The sequence below is a fragment of the Anthonomus grandis genome, chromosome 16, assembly GCF_022605725.1.
Source record: "Anthonomus grandis grandis chromosome 16, icAntGran1.3, whole genome shotgun sequence".
In the NCBI taxonomy this organism is placed as follows: domain Eukaryota; kingdom Metazoa; phylum Arthropoda; class Insecta; order Coleoptera; family Curculionidae; genus Anthonomus; species Anthonomus grandis.
The window spans coordinates 21,351,608-21,376,830 of NC_065561.1; the positions used below are offsets into that span (position 1 = coordinate 21,351,608).

Below are 25,223 nucleotides of genomic sequence, written 5' to 3' on the forward strand. Positions count from 1 at the left end.
GGTGGTATCATGCTCAAAATAGTCTCTATTTAGGTCTCTGTTCTTTGATGAAAAGACAAACTAATTTTTTAATAATTTGAGCAATTTGTAGCCGTAAAAATATACTTTTTATTAGGCTAGGAGAATAAAGATAAAAGAAGAAAAATATAAACTCAAGACATCCATATATATACAAGCAAACATAACCACAAAACTGACTTGTAGGTTAGGTTCGTTTTTATTGAGGTTAGGTTTTTTATTTGTTATCAAACTTTACAAATAAAACCAAAAACAGCAATGACATCATCCCACTGATATTTGGAGAAATTTTAATTGATTAAACGTACCGTTCTGTAACAACAAACGAAGTGATTCATTTGCATCGAAGGCCGGCGATTTATCGATTTGTAGCGCTGCAGTACGGCCCAAAACAGCCGTTTTATGAAGCCAAAGTGTTCGGTGTTAGGTGCCCCTTTTCCCAGAAAGTGTCCTCTTTTAGAAACTGGTAATCCTATATGCCTTTTTTAGTAGTAGTAGTAGTTTGTTGTATACGCCCCTCTTATTTATTTATGTGAATTGTTGTTCCGAGGCTGTTTTCAACAACTATAATAGTGTCTAGCAGAGTCGGTAACTTCAGTTTTTTAAAGTTTAAATTGTTTTTATAGCTACAGTAGTGATCACAACTTTTTATGGTATATATTTTGACCAATTTGCCACATTTATGAAATATTTGATATACTAGGGTGTCATTCTTTAGGACCTCGTAACGAGAAATTAAAGTTAGTTGATTCATGGCTGTGTGCCGACAAATTAAAACTGAATTTCTTGAAACCCAAATGTATGGAAAATCAATAACAGATTATGAAAATATTTAATTTGTTCACAAATTAAAATAACCTTTGATTTATAGTAAATAGTGGGTGCGTGAGGAAATTGGGTTTTTGTCTTGTTTAAGGTACAAACTATTTTTACAGACAAAAAAACTATTTTGTAAGATTTACATGATATAGAAAGAATTTTTGAATGTCAACTTCTTATTTTTATTTATAAAATAGAGGATATGTTCTTTTTACCTCAATACCTATTTGCAAGAAATAATGAGATTCCTCATTATCAAACAAATAAACACTATAACAAAGTCTGTTCGACAAGGGTCTGTCATTGTACAACATGCTGCACAATTAAAAAATCATTTATTCAGTATTTAATACAGACCTATAGAATTTTAAAGTTGAGATTAAATGATAACTTTTCTTTACTTCAATGTCAGTAAAAAATTAGTTCGGTATTATAAAGCATATGTTAAAATACATGTTACAAAATGCTAATTAAACCTTATGAATAGGAAATAAATCCATACAGTTTTATTGAGAAATAATTGAAATTTTAATTAATAAAGCCAATGTGATAAAAAAATTTATTGGTTTTCATAAATTATTTAACCTTTGCATTTTTTGCGATTATTTTTTAATTTATTGTTAATTGCATGAGAAAATTGAATGCTGGCTTTTTTTTTAATTAGTAATTGGTAAATTTTTAGGTTTATTAGTTATTGTTACTTACCTACTGATGGCTTAGATTCTATATTTTTTTCTATTATCATTTTGAGACCACTGCAAGTACTTAAATACTGTAAATTCCATTACATAACTCCTTAATTTTATAAGGTTTGAGAACCTTTTTGGTATGATATTTGACCCTAAACTTCCAGACTCGTATTGATCGATCATTTTGAAGATTTTCAATTAAATCTTGGAAGATTTATGCTGCAAAAGTCAGGGTTACATTTACACTCTTCTTCACTACCAGTGACAGCAAGAAAACGAACTCTATTGCATACTCCTTTCAATCTGCAATCCAACAAACTAACGAATGTTCTCTTTAGGTCTTTTACTTCTCCTTCCCTTACTTTTGACGGTCGTAACTCCGAACATGGCAAGTGTGGCCCTCCGAAATGTGGTGCAAGGAAACAGCGAGTTCACTCAGAAATTGCACAGCGTTCTGGCCGCAGATGCGAAGCCTCAGGAAAACATTTTTTTCTCCCCTATAAGTGCACACGCGGCCCTTTCTATGGCTTACCAAGGTGCTAGGGGAGCTACCAGTGCCGAATTCGCTCAGGTTCTGAATATTAAGGATCAGGCTACCGCTGCCAACGGGTGAGTTTAATAGCATGTCATTTATTTAAAATAGGAAACTCTAATACAAACAATGCTTAAAATATTAATGTTTATAATATCAAAATCACGCAATGAACTACTTATCTATAGAAGACCTATTTATATTTTAATAACTTATATTTTGTTTGTAAATTGCACATTTTGCCTTGATTTCTCTTCTTTCTCTTATTTTCAAAGAAGTACAGATTTCCCTTAGTTTTAAATATATTGAACCATTTATATATTGATACTATCAATATCTTGATATGGTCTGAATATAATAGTTGAAATAGCATCAATTATTTCTCCCTAATTGCCTCAAACATAATTGACTAAAGAAAGAGAAAGTATACCTACTCAAAGTCAAAGTCACACAATCAAACATCTATATTTAAAAGGTTACGCGTTTCGCCGCTTTAGGGCATTATCAAAATTAAATATTAAGGAACAAAACGTTAATTAACAGAAAAGACATACAAAAACTACACACTTACTCTCACTAACATAAATAAAAATATAAAGTATAAATAATGAATAATTGTAGTTACAATACCAAATAATCGATTTTCTTCAAGCAATTTGCAAGGGCTGTAGTTCTGAGGGGGTGCATTTTAGGACAGATGTTTATAGGAAAAAAAAGTCTTATTTTAACTCCAACAACACGCTCTTAAAATATTTGCTCCTTAACATATCAATACTCAGATCTCCGAGAATTACTGAATAGTCAGGTCGTAGGTCACTAATGTAGTCAGGGTGAAACCGAATATTAATAATACTCTTAATTTTCACAAAACACTTATTTATTATTACAAAATGCGGACTGCGACTACATAAGCGAAAAGCATAAGTGCGTTATCAAAGTATAAACACGAATGAATTCAAATAACAAATTCCGTGCCTGCAAAAGCGATTTCTACCTGACTCGCTATAAACAAAAAATGGGTATCAAATATCTTATGAACAGTCTCTTTTTTATCAGTTGCTGGAAATATTTATGGTGGCGGACCACACTAAAAGATGTGAAACAACTTTTTCCAGGAAATTAATAATTTCAAACGTCTTCGATTTAGGGGGCCTGTATTGTCTTGGACTCGGAACATTTCAACTGCCTGGAAGGATAAAAACATTCAAATTCAAAAATCGCTTTATTGTTATAAACCTAAAAGTTGTTAACAAAGCTGTAAAAAAGAGAAAATAGTGGAAATAAGGCAACGATACAGGTAGAGGTTTTAAAACTTATAAAATACATGTATCAAAACTAGTCACTCAATAACAATAATAAATAATAATACATTATGTCAAGAAGTGTCTGGCGTAAAATTCACCCAATGAGTAAAAAAGATTCACTTTGTAAAAATGTCTTTAATTTTTTCCTAAACTTAAGGTTATATTCAGCATTCCTTAAATTAAGAGGTAAATGGTTAAAAAGCTTCATTTTTCTTGGAATAGGAAGAGGCAGATAAAATGTGTTACGAAGATTATACTCAGATGAAGAATTAAGCTCATGTGTGTATTTCTTATGAACAACACAAGCTGTTTCCATTATAAATAAGGAGGGCATGTCTTAGTAAGAGATCCTGCCAAGAAGTGCGAAAAGGGACAGGGCACGTTATATGTGCCTTCTTATGCATAACAAATAAAGAATTAAACAGATACTGGGAACAAACTCCCCAGAAGACAATTCCATACCTAAGATGGGATTTAATGAGAGCATTTTTGGCTACAACAAAGTTAAGGGAATTAGCAATTACTCTAATAGCATAACAGTTAGTTGACAATTTTTTTTGCCTAATAAGAGATGTGGTCTTGAAATTTTAAAAGCTTATCCATGGTCACACCCAAAAATTTGACTGATTGAATTATTATGCAAAGTAACTGCCTCTAGATCACACCTAAAGAACAGAATTTTAGTTTTAGAGATGTTAAAAGCTAACTGGTTAGCAGCACACCATAGCTTAACAAGAGTCAGATCCCTGTCAATGGCAACTTTCATTCTTTCTGGATCGGTATCATGCCAAGGTATCGTCGGCAAAAGTGTAAACTTTCCAGAAACAGGGACCAAAGGCAGATCATTGACGTATAACAATAACAATATCCATTGTGATATTATGGATGAAAAAAACAGTGATTTTTCAAACGAATTTTTTACTGGATAAATGTTTGGGGTGGGTGGGGGGGTAAGGGTGGTTTTGATGAAAAACAACGTTTTGTGAAGGGTATCTGAGAAAAATATAGATACAAAACCATAGATTTTAATATCAGTCTCTCTTTTTATCACCTATAATTTTCTTAAAAAGCATTTTTTTCTCAGGCAATTATTTTCTGCAAAAAAAACCCTTTTTCACTAATTCTACCCTTAGCCCCCCCACCCACCCCACATAACTTACCAGTTAGAAATTGTTATTAAAAATCATTATTTTTCAAAATAATACTCATGAAGAACAGCTGGTTTCGTTGTTCATATCTAATTTAATAACACAGTTTGTTTATTTAAATTTTATATAATTATATAATATGTATATTAGTAAATTTATAATACAAAAACAGTGTTTATTAGATTGGATATTATGGATAAAAAATAGTGATTTTCCAAACGAATTTTTTACTTGACAAATGTTTGGGGTGGGTGGGGGGGTAAGGGTGGTTTTGATGAAAAACAACGTTTTGTGAAGGTTATCTGAGAAAAATATAGATACAAAACCATAGATTTTAATATCAGTCTCTCTTTTTATCACCTATAATTTTCTTAAAAAGCATTTTTTTCTCAGGCAATTATTTTCTGCAAAAAAACCCTTTTTCACTAATTCTACCCTTAGCCGCCCACCCACCCCACATAACTTACCAGTAAAAAATTGTTATCAAAAATCATTATTTTTTTAAATAATATTCATTAAGAACAGCAGGTTTCGTCGTGCATATCTAATTTAATAATACAGTTTGTTTATTTAAATTTGATATAATTATATATATGTTTATTAATGATTATTTAATACAAAAACAGTGCTATTAGATTGGATATTATGGATCAAAACAGTGATTTTTGAAAGGAGTTTTTTACTGGACAAACGTTTGGGGTGGGTGGGGGGGTAAGGGTTATGTTGATGAAAAACAGTGTTTTTGCATAACATATTTATTCAATATTCAATTTAATGGCGTTGTTTATTTAAATTAGGACAATAATTTCCCATAAGAACTCAATGGAAGAATATCAATGGGATTTGTTAACAAGTTTATCTGGGAAATTGTCATCAAGTCTGTTTTATATATGAACCAAAGTTATGAAATACCCTGTATTCAATTGATACATTTTCATTGAATTGACAGAGTATTTTAGGGCTTCGGCTTATAAAAAATCAATTTGTTTGGAAATCCTATTGATATATCTTTCACTCTTGCACTCTATTTAATACGGAGCATTAGTAGTTAATACTAATTTGGACAATGTCCATATTTTGCAGGTATTTCCGTTTTTCCTTTCTCTTTTTCAACTTCCTGAAAGTGATGGAAATATTTTATATTAAGTCCAGGCAGTTGATGAAGTAATTCTTCTGAAATGTTCATATTTTGCGGGCCCTCCTGTTTTTCCTTTTCTTTTTCAACTGCCTGGAAGTATGAAAATATTATATTATTAAGTCCAGCAATTTGATGAAGTAATTCGTCTGAAACGTCCAGGTCTTATAATAAAGCCCGCATCTAGAATGTTTGTTCTTTCAACTGCTTGGAAGTGATGGAAATACTTTGCACTAATTCTAGGCAGTTGATAAAAGTAATTCTTCTGAAACTCTTGGACGGATGAAAACATTTTACTTTATCAATATCATTAGTCGATATGAAGAAAAATGAATATTTATCTTTTACAGGTACAACGAGGTGATGCGTCACCTGAACTCCGTCGAGAATGTCACCCTGCATATAGCCAATAAAATTTATGTGGACGAGAAATCCGAGCTAAACGAAAACTTCCACGCGAACATCAAGAGGAAATTCCTCTCGGAAGTGGAACCGGTGTCGTTCAGGGCATCCCTAACGGCCGCCCAATTAATTAACTCCTGGGTCGAGGGCAAAACGAACAATAAAATCCACGAACTCGTTCAACCGAACGACTTAAACGAAGACACCAGAATGGTCCTGGTGAACGCGATCTACTTCAAAGGCAACTGGAAAGAGAAATTCAACGAGAACGACACCCGCGTCGACAAATTCCACTTGAACGCCCACGAATCGGTCGACGTGCAAATGATGCATAAATCCGCGAAATTCCTTTATAAATTCGACGCCAACTTGGAGGCGCAGGTGTTGGAATTACCGTACGCTAACGAGGACATCAGCATGATCGTCGTGTTGCCCGATAAAGTGGACGGCATCGCCGACCTCGAAAGTAAATTGGCCGACTACGACCTGACCAGGATCACGCAGGACATGTACCAGACCGAGGTGTCCGTCACGTTGCCCAAGTTCAAGATCGAAACGACGATGCAGCTGAACGAGCCCTTGCAAAAGGTGAGTTTTCATGTTAAATTGACATAAGACGTTTTTAAAATTTTTTATTGCACCACTAGGAACAATGTCAGCCAATACTCGTAGAACTCCCCATATTCCTACAAATTCTTTTTCGAAGGTTTGTTCACGTTTTACTCGAAAACCTTAAGGTTATGTGAGAAAAGTATAGATACAAGACCTATAATTTTCTTAAAAAGCATTTTTTTCTCAGGCAATTATTTTCTGCAAAAAAACCCTTTTTCATTAATTCTATCTTGAGCCCCCCACCCACCCCACATTACTTACCAGTTAGAAATTGTTATCAAAAATCATTATTTTTCAAAATAATACTCATGAAGAACAGCTGGTTTCGTCGCTCATCTTTAATTTAATAACACAGTTTGTTTATTTAAATTTGATATAATTATATATATGTATATTAATAAATATTTAATATAAAAACAGTGCTATTAGATTGGATATTATGGATAAAAAACATGATTTTTGAAAGGCGTTTTTTACTGGACAAATGTTTGGGTGGGTGGGGGGTTAAGGGTTATGTTGTTCAAAAACAGTGTTTTTGCATAAAATATTTAGTATAAAAACAGCGTTATTAGGTTGGATAATATGGACTAAAAACAGTGATTCTTCATAAAAATTTTACCAAATATTTGAGGTTTAGTAATCGAGTTTAAAAACTAGAATGTAAATCTCGTGTCAGGTTTTTTTAAATATTGAAATTTTCTCCCTTTTTTAAATAGAATAGTATAAGATATACGTATATTCTACAGATTAATAAATATACATTGACCATATATGACTGATAAATATACCAAAACCAAAAATTTACAAAAAAAAATACCTGAATATATTTTTATATCAAATCAAATATGCTTTATTCTTTTTCAACATTGAGTTGAAATTAAAAAAAATATAATGATACAGTTAAGAACTAAATGTCATGGATAAAGTAAAAAAGAAACAAAAGTCGCTAAAAAAAAAGGTTTTAGTATAAAGTAACAATATGTCAACCAAAAACAAATGCATTAATAATGGACAATAATATATCAAATTTAAAATGCAGTTAGGTTAAAAGATCCTTCTCTATAGAACTCTTCTAGGCAATAATATGCTTTTTTAATTAATAAATCCTTCATTGAACAGCTAAACTGCTTGCTACTATTCATGAGTTCGCATTCCAGGGGCAAGTGATTATACATTTTAATACCCTCATATATAATGAGGATTTTCTACTCTTTGGGGTGCATAGACGTAGATTGATAGTATATATAATGTGTTGCTTGCGTTTGACAATGGTCATACGGTATTGGGGTTGCCTCCTTTATATTGCATGTTATTAAGAACATATGGCATGAACTAAAAGCATTGGCAAGAAGGAATAATTTTCACCAACTTTTTTGTTATAGAATTAATTCAATCCGAAATTAAAAATATAAAAAGAAATAGTTGCTAACGCCTAAGGAGAGGATAATTATCAGCTTAGGAGGCAAAACATAATGTCTACAAATTCTGTACTTTAGTTTTGTTAGATCCAAATTGGAGTATGGTTGTCTCATTTGGCATCCAATTTACCGGGGGTTGATATTGTAGAGCTTGAATCTGTGCAGCGCAAATTGCTTAATTATTTAGCTTTCAAAGAGGACGGTGTTTATCCTGCTAGAGGACTGGTCAATGATTTTTTGTTAGATAGGTTTGGAATGGTATCCTTACAAACCAGAAGGCATAGATTAGGAATTACCTTTTTATACAAACTCTTAAATAATAAAATTGATTGTACTGAGTTACTAAATCAAATTAGGTACGTAATTCCCAGGTTATACGCAAGATGTTCATTAACTTTTTATTGTCAACGTCCTAGAACTAATATGCTAACTAGAGCGCCGTTAAATTATATCTGTTATTTATTTAATACTTTTGTACACAAAGTGTTTCTTTGAACGCAATAATTAGCAAGGTTAATTAATCTATTACTGTCTTCTATTGTTTACTTATTTCATAGTTTAGGTTAATGTTATGATTTATTAAGTAAATTTGTTAAAATATTGTTTGTTTCTTTTTCCTCTTTGGTTTTTTTTATGAACTTTATTTATTTTTGTTTTTTCCTGTAATTGGGTGACTTACCTGTATGACTATTTATTTATAACTTACTTATAAAAAGAGATATCGAAAAACGGTTTTCGCTTTGATCTAATTTTTTTTTGTTGGTTTTCAATTTCAGTTGGGTCTGAAACAGGCCTTTACCAATCAGGCCGACTTCAGTGACATGATTAAAAACGAAGCGCTTAAAATCAGTAAAGTGGTGCAGAAAGCGTTTATTGAAGTTAACGAGGAGGGAAGCGAGGCCGCGGCCGCCACTGGTAAGTCTTCAATATTCTTTCTTAATTATTAATAGGTTTTATGTTTGTTTCATCTTGTACCACTTTTTACGTCACCCGGTTTTGTTTTTAACCTAATATCTTGACCTCTCGCTTATAGTACCTTATCTTTGTAGTGAAACAAAAATAGAACCGAGTGCTAACTGTGCTTTCTCTAACATTATTTCTTCGATTAATTAATGAATGTTTGCATGTGCCTCTGCCATCGGTTTCCTTGCTTGCTTGGCTTATGTTATTGGCTGTCCTATAGGGATCACACTAACACATTTGAATTTTTTTTTTTGAATATTTAATAATTGCGGTAAAATATATGCTATTTTTCAAAGTTTCTTGCTATGAATTTAATAAAATAATGGAAAAAAAATGACCCGGAAGTTTACGCTATTTTCAGCGGTATCAGTTTGGCAAAAGTTCCAAAAAACAGTTAATTTGAATGACGCCTTTTTATAGTCTTTCTTTGATAAATTTGACCGTTTCTTTTTTGGTCAAATTTGTGCAACTGGGCGTCACTTTATTAACTGCTAGAAAAAAAACTCGCCATTATGCCTTAAATGACTGTATGGCCACAACACTATTCAGTAAAAGAAGAATTAACGGTGTAAAGAGAAGTAGAGGCATTCCTAATATTAAAAAAAAAATTATTGTTTTTTGTGATAATATTTAAAAAAAAACGAATAAACAGTTGACGTGTCTGAGGTGCGAAATTCTTCAATTTTGGTGCCAATTTAAGGTGAGTATCTGATTTTCGTTAAGCGCAGATTTTAGGAAATATTATTTAGTTAATAAAGAATTTCTAATACGCCTTATTATACACCTATAAAATAATTTAAATCAAATCAAAGTTATTAAATAGAGTTTTACCATATTACAGATGTAAAACATCTGTGTACGTACAACATATAGTATGTGTTATTAAGTGCGAATAACAGAAAAAAAATAAATTAGTTGAACAATCAGTGGATTCATATGGTTTTAGCACTGATTAATAGCGTGCTTATTAAACCTATATGTACGTATCGAATTAATCTCTTAAAATTTACAAAAATTGTTTTGTCCTACTCAAAATGCTTATAAATACTTCAAAAGTTCCTTACATTCAATGGAAGTATATACCTCTATGTCTAGGCCGAACTATTTCTTTAACTGAGTAATTTAAAACAATATATTATATTAATTCAGGTTATTTTATAATAGCACAGATTTTACATAAAATTGTTTGGATTCAATACCCGAGTGTTCATTTTCAAATTAAGCGCAACAAATGACTGTTTATATACTTTAAAGAATTCACCAATTTCTTAAGAAATATAGAAAATTCATTGTGAATCGTTAATATTCAGATTTAATTGGAAAAATAATAAACATAATTCATGTTTCAAAAATATTCAGTTTCCTGGAACGGTTTAATTTCTTCTCTCAATATAGTGGAAATTGTTAATAATAGCAAATTAAAAAAAATACATTCTTACGTTAAAAAAATCTATCATTTCTTGATAGAGCTTTTTAGTTCCTTAAAAATGAGCAGAAAAGAAAGATGATAAAACATTGAACATTGAACATTGCATTCCAATCCTTAAGAGTACATAAAAGGTTACTCCAGGCGAGTCAAGTAAGTTAAATGCCTGTGACAGACTTAAAAGTAGTAAAACAACTATTCCAGGCACTCAAATGCCTGGAATAAAATTCTGGAATTACTTTAGAATTAAAAAATGACCAAAAGGGGCCTAAGAGTACTTAATATAAAATATATAATGCTAAAAATTTTACAATTTGTAGACAAAACCTAATAAGTAAAAATAAGAAAATACAGAACACAAAAATACACATAAAATATATTAAAAAACGAACCTATAAAAGTTTATACAATTTAACAAAATTGTATGAGGTCAAAATACAAAAAAAATTAATAAATAAATTAGTGAATAAATAAAAAACAAAAATCAATATACACTAAAATGTATACAAAGTCAAGAGGTAAAAAAATCAAGTTAAATGACTATTCCAGGCACACAAATGTCTGGAATAGAATTATGGAGTTACTTTAGAATATTTAGAGTTAAAGAAAAGTCTAAAACTTCGCTAGAATAACTCTAAATGACTTAAAAGGACTTAACAGATTATTCCCGGCACTTCAACTAGTTCAAATAACTATGAAAGACTTACGGATAGTAAAAAAAATATTCCAGGCTTTCAAATGCCTAAAATAAAATTCTGGAATTACTTTAGAATATTTAGAATTTAAAAAGAACTTCTAAAACTCAATCAGATTACCTACAAATGACCGAAAGAGGTTTAACAATACTTTTAAGATTATTCCAGGCAGACCAAGTAACTCAAACGTCTATGAGAGACTTATAAGTAATAAAATAATTATTCCAGGCACCCAAATGCCTGGAATAAAATTCTGAAATTACTTTAGAACACATAGAATTAAAGAGAAGTCTAAAACTCAGTTAGATTACCTCCAAATGATCGAAAGACACTTAAGAGGATAGACAAGATTATTCCAGGCAGACCAAATATCTCAAACGTCTATGAGAGACTTATAAGTAATAGCATAATTATTCCAGGCACTCAAATGCCTGGAATAAAGTTCTAGAATTACTTTAGAACACATGGAATTAAAGAGAAGTCTAAAACTCAGTTAGATTACCTCCAAATGATCGAAAGACACTTAAGAGGATAGACAAGATTATTTCAGGCAGACCAAATAACTCAAACGTCTATGAGAGACTTATAAGTAATAGAAAAATTATTCCAGGCACTCAAATGCCTGGAATAAAATTCTGGAATTACTTTAGAATACATAGAATTAAAGAGAAGTCTAAAACTCGGTTAGATTACCTCTAAATGATTGAAAGAGACTTAAGAGGATAGGCAAGATTATTTTAGGCAGACCAAGTAACTCAAACGTCTATAAGAGACTTATAAGTAATAAAAGAATTATTCCAGGCACTCAAATGCCTGGAATAAAGTTCTAGAATTACTTTAGAACACATAGAATTATAGGGAAGTCTAAAACTCAGTTACATTACCTCCAAATGATCGAAAGAGACCTAAGAGGATAGACAAGATTATTTCAGGCAGACCAAATAACTCAAACGTCTATGAGAGACTTATAAGTAATGGAATAACTATTCCAGGCACTCAAATGCCTGGAATAAAATTCTGGAATTACTTTAGAACACATAGAATTAAAGAGAAGTCTAAAACTCAGTTAGATTACCTCCAAATGATCAAAAAAGGGTTAAAAGTATAGACAAGATTATTTCAGGCAGACCAAGTAACTCAAACGTCTATGAGTGACTTATAAGTAATAGAATAATTATTCCAGGTACTCAAATGCCTGGAATAAAATTCTGGAATGACTTTAGAATATTTAGAATTACATCCTCGCTTAGATTACCTCCAAACGACCGAACAACTCTTAAGAGTGCATAAAAGATTAGAACTTAAATGCCTGTGAGAAACTTCTAAATAGTAAAAGAAATATTCCAGGCACTCAAATGCCTGGAACAAAATTCTGGAATTATTTTAGAATATTTAAAATTAAAAAAGGTCTAGAACTCAGAATAACTCAAAATGACCGAAAGAGGCTTGAGGGTACATAGAAGATGATTCCAGATAGTCTAAGTAACTCAAATGCCTGTAAGAGACTTATACGTGATAAATGAATTATTCCTGGCACTCAAATGCCTGGAATAAAATTCTGGAATTACTTTAGAATTCTAAAAAAGTCTAAAACTCAGTCAGATTACCTCCTCACAGATAGAGTTTTCCCTAACTCTTCTTGGTATCAATGAATAATTAAAACCATCAATTATTTGAAGATTAATTAAACTTCTAGTTAATTTTTTCTTGGTATGTGAGTGAGTTTGTGATAATGTTGTAATTTGAATAAAGGGGGTCGTAGACGAGTACTGAGACACATTCTAGGACAATTAACATGCATACTTATCTAAATAGATTAGCGAGTCTTATAGTTGCGAGTGTATCATCAGATATTTGTATTGGAATTTGCAAAGAGAGAACCTGCAGTTTACTATAGATCTATAGATAAAGATAATGTAAAGGTTCATTGCTTTAGAAAACACAACAGTAAACTCTAAAGTAGGTTTTGAAGTTTTTCATACAGCCACCATGTCCATAAATAGTTCTGGATAAATTTGATACCAAAAGTGATGTTTAGTGAGTTATATAAAGTGTGAATAGTTATACTGATCGATAATAAGCAAATGAATATTTATGGCATTGGAAAGCAGAGAACCTAGGCAAGGTTTTTTTTTTGAAAAACATTAATTTAATACACCTCTAAAATTCCATCGTAAAAAATCATTTCTTGTCAATATATTAAAGGGCGAAGTCAGTGAGTACCATGGCACTTAACCGCAGCAGAAAGTACTCAAAAGCATGTAGAATCTGATCCCTCTAAGGGAAGAAAAGGAATGTCTCTGGTTCCAATGTACTCAATAAAGTTTCATAATTCTATTAGAACACAGTACTCTGCAGATAAGTTTAATATAATAACACATAATTTGCTTATAATTAGACATGGATCGCAGATGAAAAACACGTACAGGTCTGGCAAACTGGGATCTCGCGTGCGGCAATCAATTAATGCACAAACTTCGGTCACAAATTAAAAATAAAACGCATAAATTAATCGAATTTGTTCCAATGCTTTGGAGAGTCAGCGACTTAATGCAATTTATATCTTCTCCAGGGCATTATTTATCACCTCAATTAAAAACCTACTAAATAAAATTTATCTCTATCTAGTGGTGTCGGTGTATAATATGTAGTGATTTGCACGAAACACCTCGCGCTTATACGCATGTAGTGTCTCTAGGCAAAAAATATTTTGTTCTTTTAAACCCGGGTGTATCAGTGTCGTGGTGTTTGCAGTTTCGGCCGATATAGTAAGTACAAAATATTTTTTGCTTCATCATATGCTGACCAATTGAAGCGATTTAACCAGTTATTACTTTTTAGGCATAAGAATAATGAAAAGATCGATCAGTTTCAGTGAAGTGTTCACCGTTGATCATCCGTTCCTGATCGTGTTAAAACATCACGCGAATATCTTGTTTTTTGGACGAGTTGGCTTCGTGAGAGACATCGACTCTCACAGACACGAAGAACTTTAACTAATTATTTTAATTGTTTTTTTGATCGCATGTTATTCTTTTGCCCACTAGTTGTGTATGTGTGTGTGTTCGTGTGTAAGTACTTGCTTTGCACAATATATTTTTGTATATCTAACTCCTAATTATTTAATCACGTTTTTTCTTAAAGCAGCCGTCATGATGATGCGTTGTACTGCATTTAGGCCAAAACCTTTACCAGTAGAATTCAAGGCGGATCATACATTTATTTTCATGTTGTTGGGGAGAATCGATGGACATCAACAGTTTTTATTTAACGGAAGGCTAGCGCACATATAAATGCATGGTTTACTGATATAGAGACCATCTCATAAGGGGGTTATCCTATTAAACAAATTATACTTCTATAATGTTATTTTATTAGGGTTGATGTACTTGGCACGCACAATGCCCTTGATGGATACCAAAAAGGACTTTTTGGCAAACCACCCATTTTTCTTTGTATTGAAAATTGGATCAAACGCTTTGTTCTATGGTAAACTTGTTAAACCTTAAGAGTTTTACGCAGATTTATAATATTTCTTTAATCCAGTAATGTTTAACCAAAAAATATTGAATATTGTAACGTACTTCCCTAACAGCTTCCTCAAAGCACTGTAATAAATGATGATGCATTTAATGGTATTTTTATTAATTTAACCCCTGCTAATGGTCTGATTTGTATCGATTTACTTTATAAAATTCATTATTTCTATAGGCCATGAATTAGGCTCGTTTATTATTAGTAGTAGTATGTAGGTGCTTCCTTAAAGTCCTATTTTAAAGAGACTTTTGGATACAAGGACAATTTCAACATTGTCAATATGCCACATCTGTTAAGTTTCCATTGCTAGACTTATCGGTACTTGCCTATCATGTTATTGTTACATGCACCAGAAGGATATATCCGATTGATTATTCATCAAAAATCAACAAAAACCTTGCAGATTGTGGGTATAAAAACCGGTACAAAGGACCAAAAATCTTAAAATTGAATATGCTCGGCTATAAAAGTAACAACTTTTTAATGAATATCCTGGGAGGATCAAGTAATGTCAATAAACGACTAAATAATGGCAGGTTTTAGTATAAAAATCCGGTTCGAAGGACCAAAAAAAATAATGTTAAAACCGCAATTAGGCGGCTATAAAACAGAGAGAAATTACCCTATTTGGGTCTCAAGAATATATGAATTATTAAATGTAGTTTTCCATTGAACATCTAAAGTTTTACGTCATTTTCAACTTTTATACTCCCATCATGCAACGTCGAGAGGGTGGTCTCAGACAAACCGCATGGAGTATCGTTCTAATTGAAAACGATCACTCGTATGATGATTATACAGGAGTTATTATAAAAGAATTGGAGAGATTCTAAGATATTCAATAGTCCATACATGCAAATAAAGTGAAATATTCACGGATTCCCTTAGACTTTTTTTTTAATTCTAAATATTCTAAAGTAATTCCAGAATTTTATTCCAGGCATTTGTGTGTCTGGAATAACTCTTTTACTACTTATAAATCTCTCTCATAGACGTTTGAGTTATTTGTAATTCCTGGAATAATCATTTAAGTACTCTTAAGCCTCTTTCGATCATTTGGAGGAAATCTGACTGAGTTTTAGTCTTTTTTTAAGTTCTAAATATTCTAAAATAATTCCAGAATTTTATTCCAGGCATTTGAATGCCTGGAATAATTTTTCTACTGCCTAGAAGTCTGTTATAGGCGTTTAAGTTACTTAAACTGCCTGGACTAATCTGATAAGTATTGTTAAGTCTCTTTCGGTCATTTAGAGACAATTGGATTGAGGTTTTGACTTTTTTTCAAATTCTAACTATTCTAAAGTAATTCCAGAATTTTATTTCAGGCAATTGTGTGCCTGGAATAACTCTTTTATTACTCATAAGTCTCTTATAGGCATTTGAGATGCTCAAACTGAAATAGTCTTTTATGTAGTCTTAAGCCTCGTTGGAGGCCATAGGGAAGTAATCTGACTCACATTTAGAGTTCTAAATATTCTAAAGTAATTCCAGAATTTTATTCCAGGCATTTGTGGGCCTGGAATAACTCTTTTATTACTCATAAGTCTCTTATAGGCATGTGAGGTACTTAAAGTTCCTGAAATAGTCTTTTTTATAGTCTTAAGCCTCGTTGAACACCATTGGGAAGTAATCTGACTCAGATTTAGACTTCTTTGTTAAGTTCTAAATATTCTAGAGTAATTCCAGAATTTTATTCCAGGCAGTTGTGTGCCTTGAATAACTCTTTGACTACTTATAAATTTCTCATAGACGTTTGAGTTATTTGTAATTCCTGGAATAATCATTTAAATACTCTTAAGCCTCTTTTGATCATTTGGAAGAAATCTGACTGAGTTTTAGACTTTTCTTAAGTTCTAAAGATTGTAAAGTATTTCCAGAATTCTATTCCAGGCATTTGTGTGCCTGGAATAACTCTTTTATTACTCATAAGTCATTTGATAGGCATTTGAGGGACTTAAAGTGCCTGAAATAGTGTTTTATGTAGTCTTAAGCCTCGTTGGAGACCATTGGGAAGTAATTTGACTCAGATTTAGAATTTTTTGTTAAGTTCTAAAGATTCTAAAGTAATTTCAGAATTCTATTCCAGGTATTTGAATGCCTGGAATAGAATTCTGGAATTACTTTAGATTTTTTATTTTAGAATATTTAGAACTCTAAATCTGAAGAAGTCTAACAAAACAAAGGTAAGAACACAAAGTCACGGTCTCACCCAATCCATATAATTTTTTTTTTAAAAGCTACACGTGTTTCGCTCCTATCGGAGCATCATCAGGCCTAGACCTACACAGATCACTCAAAGAGTTGTAATGTGATCTGGAGAGATCTGGAGAACACCTACACAGATCACATTACGTAATGTGATCTGTGTAGGTCTAGGCCTGATGATGCTAGGAGCGAAACACGTGTAGCTTTAAAAAAAAAAATTATATGGATTGGATGAGACCGTGACTTTGTTTTCTTACCTTTGTTTTGTTAGACTTCTTCAGATTTAGAGTTCTAAATATTCTAAAATAAAAAATCTAAAGTAATTCCAGAATTTTATTTCAGGCATTCGAGTGCCTGGAATAACTCTTTTACTACTTATAAGTCCTTAATAGACGTTTGAGTTACTTGGAATGCTTGGAATAATAATTTAAGCCTCTTTTGATCATTTTGATGAAATCTGACTGAATTTTAGACTTTTTTTAAGTTCTAAATATTCTTAAGTAATTCTGGAATTATTCTTCTACTACTTATAAGTCTCTCATAGGCGTTTGAGTTACTTGGACTACCTAGACTAATTTGATGAAGTATTGTTAAGCCTCTTTAGGTTATTTAGCGATAATCTGATTGAGTTTTAGAATTTTTTTTAAATTCTAAATGTTCTAATGTAATTCTAGAATTTTATTTTAGGCATTTGTATGCCTGGAATATTTTTAAAGTTATTTGAATTACTTGAAGTGCCTGGAAGAATCTTTTAAGTACTCTTAAGCCTCTTTCGGTCATTTGGAATAAATCTGACTGAGTTTTAGACTTTTTTTAAGTTCTAAATATTCTAAAGTAATTCCAGAATTTTATTCCAGGCATTTGAGTGCCTGGAATAATTCTTCTACTACTTATAAGTCTTCCATAGGTGTTTGAGTTACTTGAACTGCCTGGAATAATCTTATAAGTATTGATAACCCTTTTTCAGTCAATTGAAGGTAATCCGACTGAGTTTCAGACTTTTTTTAAATTCTCCAATATTCTAAAGTAATTTCAAAATTTTATTCTATTTCCATTTCGTTGTTTTTATCAAAAAAATAATGTTAGAGCTTCATAGATCTTGAACTTTTTCTCTGTCCTTATGTTGTAATTTCTTTCATAATATTTCTTATTAAAAGGAAGAATCATCGGAGTACTCAGAAGAATATTTCAAGCGGCTGAAATACCGTTAGAGTACATAAAAAATTATTCCAGGCACTCCAAGAACCGTTAGAGCACTTAGAAGGGTATTCCAAGTATTCCAAATGACTCAATTGCCTGGAACAGTGTGTCATTTGTCAGAGTACTTGGAAGAGTATTTTAGGCATATATAAAGAGGGCAATCAATAAATTTCCCAATATTCTCCTGCATCGAAAATAAAGCGCCTCACCAAACCAAGAAAGGCAATTTTTAAATTCGCTTTAATATTTCCAGTGATTTCTGAGTCCTTTCCTGTTTTATTTAGTCAAAAACTGCTGTTGGGCACCAAAAAACTGCCCTTTTAAGATATTCCAGACATCTCCGAGAATTAACCTATACACTTTGTTGGGCGCCAAAATATAACTTTTCTATTTTCGTAATATGCCAAATTTTAAATGATTTCAATGTATTCTGTATCGAGCATAACCCACCTCTTCAAGCTATTCCCCATTTATCATGGAAAATAATGCTTTACTAAAGAAATATTCCCAATAACTTCTAAGCTATTTATAGCATAATAATTGTAGTTCTTTTAGTGTGTTATAGGAGGCATTTTCTACATCAATTCTGTATTACAAAAGAATGCCTTCTTGTAGTCGACAAAGGCAATGTAACTGTTTCTTTTCTGCTTCTGAGCATGTTACTGTTATCAAGATTTTTTAAAAAGAATTATCACTTCCAACACTTTAGAAGTAGAAATTAGCACTAACCACAGTAGCATTAATCCGATCTAGTTTTTATTTCGCTCTAGTACGGCATGCACTCACTCTAACAAATCTTTAATAAAGAACCGTTTTCTCTTTTTAAATTAGGTGTTACCTTGACCATGCGATGTCTACCGTTAAACGAGGAGTTCCACGCAGATCATCCGTTCATTATCGCTTTATTGGCCAACGTTAACGATCACGACGTGGTTTTGTTTTCTGGAAAAATTAGTACGATTAACAAGTTATAAGATGATCCAGAAGTGTCATACAAATGAAATGACGATGTTTGTGCATACGATCAAAAAAAATAATAAATTATTTAATTTTATACTTAATAGTGCTTTTAATGCAAGAAGAAATATTTACTAGCTATCTACGGTTACGGTGTTTATGGCAGGTTCATCTTCCTCGTTTTCCATTTGACTCTGATACACTTAAAATACACCTTTTTGGTCTTTCAGCTTCTTGTTATTTCCTCAAGATTCTTCTTTTGCTGATATGATTAATCCGTAATGGAGTCCCCTTAAGTTCACATGCTAAGTTCGTTTATAACTGACCCAATTAAGCAGATTCCAGATGATTTACTAATGAAGGTACAAGTGAATTGTTCACTGGTTCTCAAAATAAGCCCGTCGTTTTTACAGATACTGAGGTTCTTGGAGGAGAGTTTTTTAAAGGTGAATATCTCAAAAACTAATTGGAGTATCATCATGAAACAAAAAGCATAATGCTCAGAAAAGTATGCTGAACAGATATTATTCGAAGTCTAAAACTGTCCAAGTAATAGTTTTTGAAATATTGGACTTGTTATAGAGTAGTATCTAAAAATTAAGTTTGATGCTCAAGGTAACCACTCACTTCAAAATCAAAAATCTCGAAAACTCATTGAAGCATTATCATGAAACAAAAAGCATAATGCTCAGAAATGTATGCTGAACAGTTATTATTAGAAGTCTAAACATGTTCAAGTAATAGTTTTTAAAATATCGGACTTGTTATGGAGTAGTATCTAAAAATTAAGTTTGATGCTCAAGGTAACCACTCACTTCAAAATCAAAAATCTCGAAAAATAATTGAAGCATTATCATGAAACAAAAAGCATAATGCTCAGAAAAGTATGCTGAACAGATATTATTGGAAGTCTAAAATTGTCCAAGTAATAGATTTTGAAATATCGGATTTGTTATGGAGTAGTATCTAAAAATTAAGTTTGATGCTCAAGGTAACCACTCACTTCAAAATCAAAAATCTCGAAAACTAATTCAGGCATCATCATGAAACAAACAGCATAATGTTCAGAAAAGTATGCTGAACAAATATTATTGGAAGTCTAAAATTGTCCAAGTAATAGTTTTTGAAATATCGGACTTGTTATGGAGTAGTATCAAAAAATTAAGTTTGATGCTCAAGGTAACCACTTACTTGAAAATCAAAAATCTCGAAAACTAGTTGAAGCATTATGATGAAACAAAAAGCATAATGCTCAGAAAAGTATGCTGAGCAAATATTATTAGAAGTCTAAAATTGTCCAAGTAATAGTTTTTGAAATATCGGACTTGTTATGGAGTAGTATCAAAAAATTAAGTTTGATGCTCAAGGTAACCACTTACTTCAAAATCAAAAATCTCAAAAAAATAATTGAAGCATTATCATGAAACAACAAGCATAATGCTCAGAAAAGTATGCCGAACAAATATTATTTGAAGTCTAAAACTGTTCAAGTAATAGTTTTTGAAATATCGGACTTGTTATGGAGTAGTATCTAAAAATTAAGTTTGATGCTCAAGGTAACCACTCACTTCAAAATCAAAAATCTCGAAAACTAGTTGAAGCATTATGATGAAACAAAAAGCATAATGCTCAGAAAAGTATGCCGAACAAATATTATTCGAAGTCTAAAATTGTCCAAGTAATAGTTTTTGAAATATCGGACTTGTTATGGAGTAGTATCTAAAAATTAAGTTTGATGCTCAAGGTAACCACTCACTTCAAAATCAAAAATCTCGAAAACTAGTTGAAGCATTATGATGAAACAAAAAGCATAATGCTCAGAAAAGTATGCCGAACAAATATTATTTGAAGTCTAAAACTGTCCAAGTAATAGTTTTTGAAATATCGGACTTGTTATGGAGTAGTATCAAAAAATTAAGTTTGATGCTCAAGGTAACCACTTACTTCAAAGTCAAAAATGTCGAAAACTAATTGAAGCATTATCATGAAACAACAAGCATAATGCTCAGAAAAGTATGCTGAACAAATATTATTAGAAGTCTAAAACTGTCCAAGTAATAGTTTTTGATATATCGAACTTGATATGGAGTAGTATCTAAAAATTAAGTTTGATGCTAAAGGTAACCACTCACTTCAAAATCAAAAATCTCGAAAACTAATTGAAGCATTATCATGAAACAAACAGCATAATGTTCAGAAAAGTATGCTGAACAAATATTATTGGAAGTCTAAAATTGTCCAAGTAATAGTTTTTGAAATATCGGACTTGTTATGGAGTAGTATCTAAAAATTAAGTTTGATGCTCAAGGTAACCACTCACTTCAAAATCAAAAATCTCGAAAACTAATTGAAGCATTATCATGAAATAAAAAGCATAATGCTCAGAAAAGTATGCTGAACAGTTATTATTAGAAGTCTAAACATGTTCAAGTAATAGTTTTTAAAATATCGGACTTGTTATTGAGTAGTATCTAAAAATTAAGTTTGATGCTCAAGGTAACCACTCACTTCAAAATCAAAAATCTCGAAAACTAATTGGAGTATTATCATGAAATAAAAAGCATAATGCTCAGAAAAGTATGCTGAACAGATATTATTGGAAGTCTAAAATTGTCCAAATAATAGTTTTTGATATATCTGACTTGTTATAGAGTAGTATCTAAAAATTTAATTTGATACTCAAGGTAATCACTTACTTCAAAGTCAAAAATCTCGAAAACTAATTGAAGCATTATCATGAAATAAAAAGCATAATGCTCAGAAAAGTATGCTGAACAAATATTATTGGAAGTCTAAAATTGTCCAAGTAATAGTTTTTGAAATATCGGACTTGTTATGGAGTAGTATCAAAAAATTAAGTTTGATGCTCAAGGTAACCACTTACTTCAAAGTCAAAAATGTCGAAAACTAATTGAAGCATTATCATGAAATAAAAAGCATAATGCTCAGAAAAGTATGCTGAACAAATATTATTGGAAGTCTAAAATTGTCCAAGTAATAGTTTTTGAAATATCGGACTTGTTATGGAGTAGTATCAAAAAATTAAGTTTGATGCTCAAGGTAACCACTTACTTCAAAGTCAAAAATGTCGAAAACTAATTGAAGCATTATCATGAAATAAAAAGCATAATGCTCAGAAAAGTATGCTGAACAAATATTATGGGAAGTCTAAAATTGTCCAAGTAATAGTTTTTGAAATATCTGACTTGTTATAGAGTAGTATCTAAAAATTAAGTTTGATGCTTAAGGTAACCACTCACATCAAAAATCTCAAAAAATAATTGAAGCATTATCATGAAACAAAAAGCATAATGCTCAGAAAAGTATGCTGAACAAATATTATTAGAAGTCTAAAACTGTCCAAGTAATAGTTTTTAAAATATCGGACTTGTTATAGAGTAGTATCTAAAAATTAAGTTTGATGCTCAAGGTAACCACTCACTTCAAAATCAAAAATCTCAAAAACTAGTTGAAGCATTATTATGAAGCAACAAGCATAATGCTCAGAAAAGTATGCTGAACAGTTATTATTAGAAGTCTAAACATGTTCAAGTAATAGTTTTTGAAATATCTGACTTGTTATTGAGTAGTATCTAAAAATTAAGTTTGATGCTTAAGGTAACCACTCACATCAAAAATCTCAAAAAATAATTGAAGCATTATCATGAAACAAAAAGCATAATGCTCAGAAAAGTATGCTGAACAAATATTATTGGAAGTCTAAAATTGTCCAAGTAATAGTTTTTGAAATATCGGACTTGTTATGGAGTAGTATCAAAAAATTAAGTTTGATGCTCAAGGTAACCACTTACTTCAAAGTCAAAAATGTCGAAAACTAATTGAAGAATCATCATGAAATAAAAAGCATTATGCTCAGAAAAGTATGCTGAGCAGATATTATTGGAAGTCTAAAATTGTCCAAGTAATAGTTTTTGAAATATCGGACTTGTTATGGAGTAGTATCTAAAAATTAAGTTTGATGCTCAAGGTAACCACTCACTTCAAAATCAAAAATCTCGAAAACTAATTGAAGCATTATCATGAAATAAAAAGCATAATGCTCAGAAAAGTATGCTGAACAAATAATATTAGAATTCTAAAACTGTCCAAGTAATAGTTTTTGAAATATCGGACTTGTTATAGAGTAGTATCAAAAAATTAAGTTTGATGCTCAAGGTAACCACTTACTTCAAAGTCAAAAATGTCGAAAACTAATTGAAGCATTATCATGAAATAAAAAGCATAATGCTCAGAAAAGTATGCTGAACAAATATTATTGGAAGTCTAAAATTGTCCAAGTAATAGTTTTTGAAATATCGGACTTGTTATGGAGTAGTATCAAAAAATTAAGTTTGATGCTCAAGGTAACCACTCACTTCAAAATCAAAAATCTCGAAAACTAATTGAAGCATTATCATGAAACAAACAGCATAATGTTCAGAAAAGTATGCTGAACAAATATTATTGGAAGTCTAAAATTGTCCAAGTAATAGTTTTTGAAATATCGGACTTGTTATGGAGTAGTATCTAAAAATTAAGTTTGATGCTCAAGGTAACCACTCACTTCAAAATCAAAAATCTCGAAAACTAATTGAAGCATTATCATGAAACAAAAAGCATAATGCTCAGAAAAGTATGCTGAGCAGATATTATTAGAAGTCTAAAACTGTCTAAGTAATAGTTTTTGATATATCTGACTTGTTATGGAATAGTAACTAAAAATTAAGTTTGATGCTCAAGGTAACCACTCACTTCAAAATCAAAAATCTCAAAAACTAATTGAAGCATTATCATGAAACAAAAAGCATAATGCTCAGAAAAGTATGCTGAACAGATATTATTGAAAGTCTAAAATTGTCCAGGTAATACTTTTTGAAATATCGGACTTGTTATGGAGTAGTATCAAAAAATTAAGTTTGATGCTCAAGGTAACCACTCACTTCAAAATCAAAAATCTCGAAAACTAATTGAAGCATTATCATAAAACAAAAAGCATAATGCTCAGAAAAGTGTGATGAGCAAATGTTGTTTTAGGTTAGACATTGTTCAAGCAAACAAATCTTTGTCCAGGCAGTTGAGTTAATTTTTTAATACTTTTCTAGCCTTTTTTTAAGAAGTTAATATAGATAATTTCTTTAGGAAGTTAACTTTTTAAAAATTAATGCAAAAAATGCCTGAACAAAGACCAAAACATGACACCAAGTTTACAGACAGAAAACTGATAATGCATTACTCTCTTTATAAGAAAAATTGCAATATTATTAACATTTTAAATGCTTTAGTATTAATGAAACATACACCATTAAAAATTCCTAATTGTAATAGAGCTTCCTTTTTTGGCTTTTTCTGCAGCTACTTATATATTAATTTAATTCTAATACTACTTTATGGGTACCTTAATTATAGATGCATGATTTGGGAATGACCGTTTATGAAAAATTTGACCTTTGAACCGAGAAAAATTCGTCAAACTTTTATCGTCACTTGTTAAATTTAGTATACAACAATTTTTAGATCTATACTAACAAGCAAACTCCATATGTCCTCAACGTTGCTGTGGTACCTCATCTGCATATATATTACTTGAAAAATTACGTCAAGGTCAGCACGTCCATTGGCACAATTAATATCTTCACTCAATTCCACCAACTTAACGGTTGTTAAAGCATTTGACTTTCTTAAGGTCAGCAAAACGTTCGTAAATTAACGTTAAAATTACCTTATATATAAACCTTAAGGTCAAGTTCTCTGTTCGTGCCCTTCAACTTCTGTAAAAGTCATATTTTTAGAGTGCTGGAATTAAAATAAATTAAGAAGAACTGATCAGAACTTAGATAAAATAACAAAGAAATACTCGAAGTGTGCATGGAAATTCAATGAGATTCATGTTGATTGAGCATAAACGATAAGATACGCACAATTTTTTCTCCAATATTCTTTGATCTGTCAAAGGCTTTTGATGGCGTCAAGATTTATATATCGGCACGAATTAAAGAGTCCTTGAATCTTCTTCTCAAATCCTTCGCCTCCTAATTAATCTGAACTAAACTTAAATTCGTTTGATGTTTTTGAGACAGAGTACTTCAATCATAGTTCCTGAAATATGCCTCTCGGTTTAAAGGCTCAAATTTCCAATTATTCCTTTAATAATATTTTTACTTAC

At 31.2% G+C, this 25,223-nt stretch overlaps 1 protein-coding gene and 1 long non-coding RNA gene across 18 annotated transcripts in view; both read left to right on the forward strand.

The window, feature by feature from the left end:
• Window positions 1-25,223, forward strand: part of LOC126745919 (antichymotrypsin-2-like) — a 75,350-nt gene that overhangs the window by 27,497 nt on the left and 22,630 nt on the right. For 10 of the 17 annotated variants that reach the window (XM_050453982.1, XM_050453970.1, XM_050453971.1 and 7 more), the window contains exons 2-4: window positions 1,865-2,135; window positions 5,996-6,635; window positions 8,854-8,992. In XM_050453982.1, the coding sequence (XP_050309939.1) occupies window positions 1,865-2,135; window positions 5,996-6,635; window positions 8,854-8,992 (1,050 nt within the window). Of the gene's footprint in view, window positions 1-313; window positions 485-1,864; window positions 2,136-5,995; window positions 6,636-8,853; window positions 8,993-14,002; window positions 14,173-14,305; window positions 14,512-14,539; window positions 14,795-18,934; window positions 19,165-25,223 lie in introns of those variants that run through there. The other 7 variants (XM_050453981.1, XM_050453983.1, XM_050453977.1 and 4 more) reach the window with 7 other exon arrangements.
• On the forward strand, window positions 20,435-25,218 carry LOC126745924 (uncharacterized). Its single transcript, XR_007663754.1, has 3 exons — window positions 20,435-20,992; window positions 21,181-22,860; window positions 23,049-25,218. It is a non-coding gene; the product is annotated as an uncharacterized LOC126745924 (long non-coding RNA).